Raw genomic sequence first — 12,526 nt, forward strand, 5'->3', positions numbered from 1 at the left:
TCAAATCCCTGCAAAATTTCATTACGTTTGACTTAATTTCCAATCCTCTCCTCAGACATACATATACTAGGTAAGGTTCTGAAGGAATAGACACATGTAATATTCTGATGTAAATAAAATATTCTGATTCTTCTCCTCTAGCGGTGAAGATGCCCTGAAGTCCCCTGAAAATTATGGCAGCCTTCCTTTGGGTATGAGGACACTTGAATATGGACCAAGCTTATAGGCATCCAATATGGATTCATTTTTATTTCAGAAAAATCACCCAGTGATATTTCCATCGAAGAGGGATAAAATATAACACCTTGAAAGTTTTCAGTTCTGAACTTAATCCCAACTCAACCACAAGTCCTAATTCAGAGCCCTATCTCCATAGGTCTTCCTTACCAAGTGATTTTTTTTCCTCTTGTATGTTATGTAGAGTGAGCTCAGTAATGTTTACTAACTTACCTTTTTCATTTCCGTTTGCATATTGTGGAGGCTTGTTTTTGTCAATGCTGTTAAAGCTCTGGCTTCTCCGATTTAAATTAGAAGCTCCCTGGACTTTGGTACTGCTGCCTGCAGCTGGCACCCTTGAGGGTCCTGGAAGCCTGGAATTGTATAATCAGAAATCAGTTCATTTTATGTAATGCAACTTGTAGAGGCGGCAATATGCTAATACCAGAATTTAAACCAGAATTTACCAGAATTTAAAACCAACAACTGAAAACAAGGATTTCAGGTAAGCAACAAAGAACAGGAGGATTCAAATTAGTTAGACTCCACAAATGAAAATAAAAGCTTATCTTTATGCACACAAAAGGGAAAAAGATGCTTTCTAGAGTCACAAGACATATAAGAAGATGCTTTGCATTTGCCATTAACATTGCTAGAACAGATTCATCCTAACAAACCATTAAAGTGTGATATCAACTTTTATTTAAATCTGTCACTTTTGAAGAGGAAACGTTAGAGAAACTGATTAGAAAGCACAATAATACATAGTTGAGAAATATTTCATATCTCTTACATATCTCTTCGGAGCTGTGTTTAGCACAAAAGCTGGCTTTCTATTTATCTTCTTTGGCTATTTTTCAGAAAGCTATTGGCTAAAGCACTTCCACCTTTTATTTTAAATGAAAAATATTGAAAATACATATTTTAGCTAGATGCTACAGATGCATGTATAGCTTTTGGACAGAAGTATATAATGCAGCCTATACAGTTCATTTGTTAGGATTTGCTGCCACCATCTGAACCTTACTGTGTGGATATGCTAAGGGAAAAAAGGAGACTTTGTTGTCCCTGGCATGTGTAAGCCTGCACCTTTTTTCTGTCTGAATCTGTTATCTGATGGAAGATTCTTTAAATACGTGCTCACTTCAAACTTTCTGCAGCATCTTTGTGGGCACCCCCACTCCTTTCTAGTTTTGTTATTTGTATAAAATATCAGACAAAATGAAACGGTTGAATCAGTAAAAGGTTTTTGCCGTAGTAGAAGAATATCTCTCTTCTGTTTCTCAAAATGATAATGGAATGATATGATGATTTTATAGTGGCAATACAAATTATACCAGACTTATCGAATTCTGTTAGTTACACTATACTATAAAAAAGCAGCATCAGAAGGGAGAAAGAAATCACGTTACAAAACATTACAAAACATCAGATTTCTTCCAAACTCTTTTTTTTTAATATACTGGTACAACAGAAATGTTCGAATCATTTCATTTTCATTAGTGAATGTATGTAAACAGCTCCACGTTCTCTTCCTTTACCAATTTAAGCCTCAGAGAGCTAATTCATTAGTTATTTTTATGGCTCATTCTGGCCGCCAGCCTGCCCTGCGAGTCTCTGTGCCGAGCCCAGAGCAGACTGTCTCTGCTCTGCAGCTGTACACATGCTAACCTTTACCATGACCCATGAATTCGAGTGATCTTCTGTTCCCTGAAGAATGCACTAAAACAAACTTAAAAATCCATTTGCTCCTTCTCATTACCCTAATTTGACAGGCAGTAAGAGCCCTGAGATCGTTTGTCAAAGGTAATGAAAAAAGCAATGAGAAGGCATGTGCAACACTGGAAACTCATCTGTTCTGTTAAAATATAAAATAGTTCTGCATAGATTCTGCATGCCAGAATTTGAGAACTTGCCACAGTAAGCACATTATACATGAGGTCATTTGCTCTACACACTTTCCAGTTTACCTCATTTGCTGTCTTTTTTTAAATTGAATTCAGGTTTTAAATTGCTCCTGCAGAATCATGTTAAGCAGCTAAGGAAATGCAAAGAGAATAACAAATAAGGGACAAGTCACATACATACCTCTGAACAGGCTTCGGAAACACTGCCACAGATTTAAAGTATTAGACAATAAGACTGTTAACCCCGACATGTTGAGTTTGGACAAGACAGGAGCATCAGCAATAAGGAAAACTGAAGACCTCTAGATGCAGGTGCAAAGCAACGGGACTGTGGTATAGCTCATTCCAAGCTATCACCAGCAACTCAAATTGTGTTAGTGCGCTATACTGCAAAATGCAATCTTTATTGTAGATTATGCAATTTCAAGTTCATTGTTCTCACCAATGAACTGTACAGCAAAGGTATAATTAATGAGCACATTAATCATCCCCCACCAAAAAAAAAAAAGAAAAAGCTAGAAACAAGATTAAGCTTTAGACCTCATTTTCTTTCTTCTGCAATCTGGCTTGTAGATTTTAGTGCTCATGGAAGTACTGATGAAATCTGAAAAAGGTCAGCTCCTACACACAGCTCTGTCAAATTCACTGCCAAAACAAAGCATCTCGTTCGTGAGGACTGTGTGCAGGCTACTCTTGACAAAGCAGAAGTCTTGGAACTGGTTCTTTTTTTTTTTTTTCTGCTCTGTTTTGCTTCTGCGTGAACTTGGCTCTGTGAACTCAACTTCTCAGGTGGATTTGTGATACTTGCAAAACATCTCGTGGGAATTGGAATGGACTCCCAAACTTCTTTTCACTCATGACTAAAGCAAGGATTTGAGTCAGAGAGTAGAGAGCACTAAAATCACAGACTAATCCTTCACATCCAGTATTTTACATGCAGGATACAAAGATGCAGGATATATATCAACCAGAAATATTGCTAATATACAGTACAAATCAGCTTCTTCCAGTCCATACACGGCTTCCCCGTGGCAAAGCTCGTTGCAAAGCTCGCACACATAACAGAAATACACATTGTTTAATGTCTGCTTATGTCCAAAGGACAAAATATCAATGGGCATATACTTGCTTGAGTATTACTAACAAGCAATAAATTAGAGATATTTAACTGACCTAGAAGCCTTTTTTTGACTGGTTGCAATTCCACTGTGATTAGACTGAGTTGCATATCTGGCTGTGAGACTGTATGAGAAGAAACAGAGAAATTGAATTAAAGAATTTCTTTGAACATGTATAGAAAGAACACACTTACCAGCAAACTATGAGTTAATGAATGCAAATTGAACATGAATAGAAAACACAAATTAACTGGCAAAAATATGAAATAATGCAAACATGCAGATTTTTATGAGCGATGCAATGTACAGATTATGAAATAATGGATATTGTTATAACTCATCTCATTTGCTATAAATTATCTTAGGACTAAACAATGTGGGCAAATTTCCACAATGACTGAATTACTGAAGCCTAGCTCAATTTGCACAGAATGCACCTCAAACCTTTGTGCCTTTCTGGATTTTTTTATACACAAAAATTACTAAGAACCAACACACAGCTAATAGTTTCTCCAGCAACCTGGCCAGGCTCACAGTCTGCCAGTTAGGAACAAATTTGCTATGCCAGATCCAACGTGGATTCAGAAAAATTCCCACTAAAGAAAGGTGACCCTCCTGACACTAGAGCCATACGGAAGAAGCATCCCATCATAATTTTCATTACTGTTACAGCAGCACAGGTTAGGTATGTGATGCTTTACCCAGGCAATGAATCAGAGGCTTTATTAGGAAAGCCCTGACATGCTCAGGGTCACTTAAATTCTATAGGAAAATGCACCTTTGTCTATTAAGGCATCTGAGTAGTGTTTCTGCAGCAGAAGATACGCTGTGCTGCAGGGCTAAAAACTGCATCTTCCTTATGACACCCAACAATGTGTCATTACTAAACAGCAAATTTTTGCCTCTATTCTTTTAGACATTTGCATAGAGGATATGTCAAATGTACAGCCAAGATTCGGTCTCTTGCCAGGTAATTTCAGTTACTATGGACAGGTGCATCCTCTGGGATCCACACAGCCTAAGGATACAGACAGGTGCCTAGGCCAGGTGCAATCACAAAACCTAATTCCTTGCATTATGAAGGAAGTGGTGGAGAGCTGAGTAAGCAGAAACTCTGATAGTCATAAGTTGCTTGTGCCCCTTACAGTTCTGCATCTTCCAGCAGTTCTTCTGAGTAGCAGCAGAAATCACAGTGCTTTAGTCCCAGCTTTATAGACTGGCAGCACTAACAAGAAACACCTGGTGGTATTGAGTCTTCCAGAAAAGGGTTAAGCAATTTCTGCTGGTCCACTGAAGCACATGGCCTGAGTACAGAGCAGTTGGGAGATGCCCTCAAAGGATAAAGGTCTTCCCATAGTGGCACAGCAGTCCTGAAGAGGGACAAGGGGGAGGCCAAACCAAGGGATGGGATGTGTGATTATTGTTACTTTCCCAAGTTAAACCCCAGTAAAGGGTTCAGCATTGCTTCTGTGCCTGCCAATAACAAATGGCATGTGTGCATGTGATGAATATAAAAAAAAAATTGAGAGTACTTAAATCTGAAGAGGGCAAAAAGGAATCGTAAAAGCAGCATTTAAGTCTCTGACGTGTCTTCACAGTAATGCTGACAAAGTGTTTTTTTATAGGACCATAACTTCTGTGGGAACTAACATAATTTATAATAGTACCATAATAATTACAGTTTATATATTTTTATCTATCTAGTCATTAGTATATTGAATTATGTTTCCCCTACAGCTATCTTTCCTAATAGTGTCTGCACTTAGGATGCAAATGTGACATAGGTTGTTTTGCAGAAATTGCTAAATTTGTGTCTGGCGTAATCGTCCATCTTATGATGAGATCTTCCACTTTTTTTTTTTCAACATATTTAAAATGAAGGAATCTAGTAATGGTTAGCTGGTTATCTGCATAGACTAAGCTAAGAGGTTTGTGAGAAAGATGGTATGTCAAATAAAACCTTAGTGCATTTATGTTGTAAAAGGTAAAATGATACACAGTATAATAAACACGGACAGTGAACTGGAAAAAGAGAGTGAATAGGATGCATTGCCATAGCGTATCGCAGCTTTTCTACCTCAAACAACACAATTTCAAAGTAACTGGACAGATCAAATAACTTAATCTCAGTGATGTTGCCAAGTTGTTGATAAGCTGGTCCACAGACAGATGACAGCTTTTTTTTTTTTTCTTTTTCTTTGTAGTAGCAATAAATATATGAAGCACCTGTCTGGAAATGCTTGCTAGAATGCTTTCCTTCTATGCCTGTTACTTGGGACTCCATCCACAAGCAAATTCATGAAATGCCAGTGTACAGACTGCTTTCAAACTTTCCGGACAGGCTTGAAAGGCATTGATGGATGTGTCAACGTCAGCAAAGCGTCATTTCCACTGTGACTGGCTAAATTTATTTTCCAAAGTAATGTGACAAACGAAAGGGAGTAAGAGAACTTTTACAGCTCATAAACCAGGTGTATCAAGTTCCTAATGACTGTGGGTTTTCCTTCTCAATTAGCACTGGATGTGCTGGACCCATTAAAGCTTTGCATGGACACTTGTTTCCCAGCTGCTGACCCCACTATTACAGATGTGAACTGCAACACAGTTGCAGACTGTGCTTTAATCTAGCCACTCTCCTAAATGTATAAACAAATATTTACCTGCTGCCCTCTGTCCTACCAGATAATTGACTGTAGGTAACATCTGGCAGTCAGGAAAATAAATCTGTTCTGCTTAAAACACTTATTTTTTATGCTTAGAGATCCACACAAAGGTATAATAAATACGTGCCTGCGATAAAGCAGCAAATGCATATCAACAAGCCAGGCAGGACAAGTTTAACGCTACAGCATTTAGGACAAGGAAGGATTTATTTGTCACAGGGCTGGAAAGGGGGATTTCTGAAGCCTCTGGTTCTCGGCTGTTTGCTCCCAAGACCCTTTCCATTGCCGTGGTACCAGCAGTCTTCCCCGATGTGGTCACAGCTTCCTCTCCTCAGAGGAGCCACAGCAGTCACCCACAAAGCCCAGCCATGGAGCACCAGCAGGAAAGGGACACAAACTACGGAGGAGACCAACCCTGCCCGCAGAGCCTCAGGAAACCCCGCTGCTCCCAGAGCTACCGCCCGGCCCTGCAGTCCCAGGGGGCAATCACAGCGCTGGACCTGGGCCGTGACCAGGGATAATGCCTAGCTCGCCTCCTCCACCTACGGCCTGGGGGCTAATCCTGGTTAAGCAAATCTGGTTCAAAACAGATAAAATGGCATACGCGCATCTGATCCCAAATCCTTAGAAATTGTCTATAATCTGCAAACTGGCTTCCAGGTGGAAATCAAGCTCCACTATTTTCTCTCCCAAACCAGGGAAACACTAGTCTACACAGCAGATAGGAAATAGTGCCAGTAGATAATTTCTGTAGTCCCTTGGCTAAATGCTGTGAGAAGATGGAATAAATATCCTGAAACTGCCCAGAAAGGCAGTTCAGGACAGAGGTAGCTGGGGTAGTACTGAGAAGGAAGGTAAGAGAAATGTTAGAGATCATATTGACCCTGAGGTGTTGATGGGGAACACCACAGCTGTCCTACAACACAGCAAGAACCGGGACTCTGCACTGCACCATGTGGCCATGGAGCAGTCAATCGTGTTGGGTGGCTATGCACCATGTTCTGCCCAGACAGGGAACTGATGGAGGGCATGCAGTTGCACACAGGAGAAAAGGGTTAAGAATTGGTCCTTAAAGGTACAGGGGAACCTAGGAAGTCAGTATAAGCTACATCACTGAAGGTTCTTAAATGCCCTGCCACTGAAAGTGAAGTGAAATATTCAACTGAAATCGGCAAATAAGAACAAAGACGAAGAGGGAAGGCAAGTGACTGCTTGACTAAACTGCCAGAAAGTCTGACTTGCTGCTATACAAATAGCATGGCATATCAAGAAAGAAGCAGCTCCTTGGAAGGGTGTATGCTATGCAAAGCTGAAGGACGTAGCTCCTATAAACCTGGATATAGAGCATGAATCAATCTGAAAATACTTTAAGCTCCTTCTTCAAAAAGTAATCTGTTCGTTTTCACCCAGAATATCGTCTAATTTTATTAACAGTCTTTAAAAGATCAAAGGGACCATGTTACATCACACCGTCATTTTCCTATAATGTTCAGAGTCACACGGTGGTTCTAAAATGCCAGCTATATAATCTGTTAAAATTAGACAAAAGGCAAAGGGGTTTGTAGTATGCCAAGTCTTTCTACCTTACCAGCATAGTTGCATTTTACTATGCTGTTGCTCTTATTACGTGCATTTATATTTCTAGGGTGATTGCACTCCAGAACTGTTCGAGACTTTTCTATTTAGAATAATTCCTTGATTAAAAAAACTAGATTAAAAAGAAAGAACCTTAAATGGAAAATTTTCCCCCAGAAGATCCTGATTGTTCCTTACACAACTCCTATTTATTTATCCATTTGTTTAACAAATTCCTTGGCTGCATTCTCATCAGACTGCCTGGCAAAAAGCACAAGAGATAATATTCTAAGACTCACCTGACTCTAAATCCCAAGCCTGCCTGGAGAGATGACACAGGAAACAAAATTTTCCAGGTTCCTCACCATACCACTCAGTGTGGACAGCTAAAATATCCCTCATTCCTCAAGTCAAGGAAGTCTGGACAGTCAAGAAAGACCGAGGAGAAAACCAAAAAACCTGCATTTTTGAATGAACAGTATTTTCCAAACATTTCTTTTGCCTTTTTAGCCCAGTCCTGGTGAATTAATATATACTTTTATCTACATATATGTATCTATTTACATATATACAGAACATATCTATTTATTTATATGTTATATACGCATGTGCATTTTATATATATATCTATATTTTAATATATATATATATCTAACACAGAAACACATATTTATTTTCTCATTACAGGAGGAAATGTCCACGGTTCATGTAGTTCTAGCTCATATCATGTCATCTGTTCTATATTAGAGTGGACATTTCCTTTCCGCTCTTTGAACTTCTGGCATCTTATACAAGAAGTCTGTCTCCAACTGATTCAGGCTTGGAAGTGGAAGTAAAATTGTGCTTTCAATGTTTTCCTGTTGTTCACAGTTCATAAACCAAAACTCAGATAACCCAGCTTTGCAGCAACAAAGAGCACACTGACTAGGCGTAAGAATGAATCGTCCACCACAGTGACCATACCTTTCCCGTCCTGGTATTTTTACTACAGGTATTTTGTGGAATTTAATGAAAGAAGATATAAAATCACAACCTTAAAGAAACCAAAAGGATATCAACTAAGTAATAAATGTGCTACTTAACTACTGTGCTTAACCTGACCTGTAACTCACCTAAAGTAATGTAAACAATCTTTTAAAAAACACTACTTTTTCTGAACAAATCAGCCAAGTGGATAACAGTATGCTGCCAGAACTGGGACTATGCCCTTAGGGACCAATCTTAGCCTTTTATGACCTCATCTCTGCATCATTTGTAATCTTGCGCTAGAACAAAATTAAATTATATCAGATCATCCTCATAGTAATGTATGCTGCTATTTTGCTTCATTCAATTCTGACAGAATGTAACTGTAACAAAGTTTTCTCCTAAAGGGAATGAAAAAGGGGGTGCCAGAAAACCTGAGGCTGCCACTTTTTCAAATCTACGCTTATCGTCTTTTGAACCCTTTCATAGATTTCTAGAAAATCCACATTCATCAACACATCCTAAAGTATAGTTGGGATTGCTATAAGCTTGCATCAGGCAACCAATTAACACACTACCATAGCATCATGATATCATGGGATCTATGAAAATATGAAGACATTAAAGCTGAAAAAAAGGATTGACAGTAAGAAAGAAAGTAGAAAGAACAAACGTAAGACTATGACTTAAGTTCATGCAAGAATGCAAGGAAGACTGAGTCATACATTGCTATCAAGGGATCTATCAAGTAATAAATATGAATAAGGAAAGAACGTTTTGCTTCAGAATAGGTAAGAAAATTAATCATAAGACAAAAGAAAGAATAAAGACCTCGATAGGTCACAATGTCTGCCATTGAATTTTACATTTATTTTATATTTGCCATATACACGAAATTATAGGCAGCCTCAAACATTTGAAAGAATTTAACAGGTGGAAGACTTATGAAAGGAAAAAAGGCTTAGACACAATTTCAGCAGAACTGATTTTCAGAGAATGAGAAGAATTGATGAATCTGTACGAAGAGTGCTTATGAATAGAGCAACAAAGAATACCTGAAGGGAAAATAACTGCATTGTAAAGCTTATGTTCCTTCAAAAGCAAATATATAAGAAGTTGGATTACAATGCTACAAAGATGAATGGAACACTTCCCATTAAATTCTACATGATCTTGATTAGCAACAGTGAAAATTATGGCCAAAGTTCATAAAAAATGAAATATAAGAAGTACTGAATGGTAAAGGAGACAAGTGAAAGACAATGAGAATATCTGAAATGCACAGGCATTATCACTATTATCACTAAAGTGAATTAAAACACTCTTTTGAAAGCTGAAAGAACAGGCAATGAAAAAGGATGACATTTGCATTTTGAGATGCAAACGGAACAAGAGGCAGAGAAAGAAATATCATTCTCGAACAGACGGCAGAGGTAATTTCTAAACAGGAGGAATCAGTGTAACTATGTGTCACAGGTTCCTAAAGAAAATTTTCAGACAAACATCAGCTACTTTGCAGAGAGGAAGAACTGTAGGACATACTAAAAAACACACAAGGGGAAATACCAACCAGTAAAGGGCAAGATTTACAGGATCCAGCTCACAGAATTATGTAAGAAGGTAAAAGATATAAGTAGTTTCCGAAAGACTGGTAGTGAAATGTTCAGATAGGAGATTACAAGTTTAAAAAAATATCTTAAAAGCTATTGAGAGGATATAAAATGCTTCATAATTTATATTATTTTTTTTTTTTTCTATCTAGTAGGTGCTATATTATAGCTATAGAAAATACCATTCGTTTGAGAAACTGAAAGTCTGCTTTAAACACCTTTTTTTTCCTTGTTTTAAGCTTAAGAAATATAATTAGATATCTTCTTATGTTAGAAAGCATGGGCTTTGGGAAGAAGTATGTGAAAAATACATTTTTGCTACTGCATTGTTCTGCCTTTTTGGTGTAAAGATTATTATAAAGATTAGTCATTTGCCAACATCAGAAAGTGATGGTATACCTTTCGTGTATGGTGATTTCTAAGGCTCTCAAATGAAACAAAAGTATGTATTATGAAACTTCAAATAGCACTGACACATTTTTGCATGCTGTTTCAAAACACAGCCATTAAAGTGAATTTTATGGGGAAAAAATAATAATTGCTAATGAAACAGTGGCAGTAATACTAATATGTAGGAGGCTATGAAAGTGGGTTTTTTACATTTGTCAATATTTCATAGCTGTAGCCTAGAAAACTCCTGAAACTGCAGTACTTCCCAGCATATAATGACAGTTATATCAAACGTGTAGATTAATTTCATAGCTGTGTGAGGTAAACAGTGGCATGTGCATCATTTTTCCTGATGACCTATACAGTGCTTACCACAGGAACAGATCTCTTCTCTAATTTATGCAACTCATCATTATTAAATATAATCTATTTGCTTAAGTACACAGTTAACTGATTTAATTGGTACACAGAGATACTATATACTTTAGTTACTTGGACTTCAGAACAATGAAGATGAAAGAACTTTCTTCCTGAACTTACTTTAATTGGGAACTGTGAGGACTCTTACAACTGCATTTTTGAGAAGTAGAACAAAATGGGGCTAAAGTTGATTTTCAAGGTAGAAAGATAGCTCAGTTAAAGTAAGATTAAATCCCTCAGGTTCATTTGAAGGCCATCTGCTGCAGATCACATTAAGCAATTCATTCTGCATTATCTCCCAGATGCATAAAAATACATCAGATTAGGCTAATAGCAGTTTATTTGCTTAGACTCTTACTAGAAAACAGAGAACAGAAAGAAGAATGAAATCTTTTCCTAACTTTTCTTCCTTGCAGTCATTAAATAATGATTCTGTAGTGGGAAAAGCAGGTACTACGTACCTGTTTCCCTTCATTAAAACCAAGGGACCAGGAGTGTCAAAAGCTATGGACAGCAAAGTGACTTGGTTCATCGCTTTCTTTTCTATTAGCCAAGAGAGACGCACGACTATGCACACATTCCATTTTTTGGCCTATGTCAGTTCAATGCGCTTGGTCCAGACTGTTAAGGTTATATTTTTAAGCCTTGAGAACACTGAAACAAAGGCCTTTTTCTAAGTTGAGAGTGGTGTAACCAAGATTCACATATGGATTGCCAGTATTCTCGCATGGATCTATTTAAATTCATAATCATAACCACTACATTTGCATTACTGCATTTCACACAGTACAAGCTGTGTGTCCAATATGCTTCATTTTTTCCCCTAGTACTTCTGAGCAGAAGGCAACATGAAACCCAGTTCACTGCAGTTGTTATATATGCAGCCGCCTGTAGAAATCAGCTACCTAACTTTGTTTATGCGCCTAAGAAAACCAGGGTGCTCTTTTAATATAACAAATTTAACAAAATCCATCTGGACCTCAAGCTGTGCTCATCATTCCTGTACGTGATAAAATAGTTTGTCCGTCTTGGGGAATTTTGCTGACAGCTTACTGAAACCAGTTACTGCCTAATCCATAAATGAGACAGAACTTCTTTCATCCACATGTGTTTTCTCTTAGTATCTGGGTGGTTGAAAGATCATCACTGCAGAAAGTTTAGATGTATTGCTGTGATAATGGAATCCACTAGCAAAGCGAAGCATAAAAATATAATGTAACCATTGTTGTCATCTATCTGTACTGACAGATATAAATAAGGCCACCAGCACTGTATTTTTTTAACTAAAACTCAAAGCTGCAATGAAGCCATAACTAAAGAGTGAAGTGCCTACCTCACATTTTGAAGTATTCAATTCCCACAGTTAGTCATACAAGAATACAGGAAATTTTAGGATGAAAAGAAATCAGAAATCACATCTAAAACAATTCTCTCCGTTAGGTTGCCATTTATTATTTACCATAGATTTTTCCACTAATAATCAAAATAATTGTAATTAGTGGTACAAATATGATCTTCCATAAATAAAGCGTATTCTTTGCAATGGAATTTCACTTACCATAAATCAACTTCCTTCATTCTTATTACATTTAATTTGAAACGTTGCTGTTGGCCCTAGGATTAGATAGGCCAATGACACACTTTCAGCTGCAGAACCTTGC

The 12,526-nt window shown here is 37.7% G+C and overlaps 1 protein-coding gene across 2 annotated transcripts in view; it reads right to left on the bottom strand.

Annotated features, from left to right (window-relative positions):
* The window catches only part of NAV3 (neuron navigator 3), a 448,741-nt gene that overhangs the window by 141,497 nt on the left and 294,718 nt on the right, over positions 1–12,526 (bottom strand). For both annotated transcript variants that reach the window (XM_014963931.1, XM_014963933.1), the window contains 2 exons: positions 3,297–3,365; positions 451–590 (listed from right to left, as the gene is read on the bottom strand). In XM_014963931.1, the coding sequence (XP_014819417.1) occupies positions 451–590; positions 3,297–3,365 (209 nt within the window). The remainder of the gene's footprint in view (positions 1–450; positions 591–3,296; positions 3,366–12,526) is intronic.

Source organism: Calidris pugnax, unplaced genomic scaffold (assembly GCF_001431845.1).
Source record: "Calidris pugnax isolate Ruff unplaced genomic scaffold, ASM143184v1 scaffold44, whole genome shotgun sequence".
Taxonomy (NCBI): Eukaryota; Metazoa; Chordata; class Aves; order Charadriiformes; family Scolopacidae; genus Calidris; species Calidris pugnax.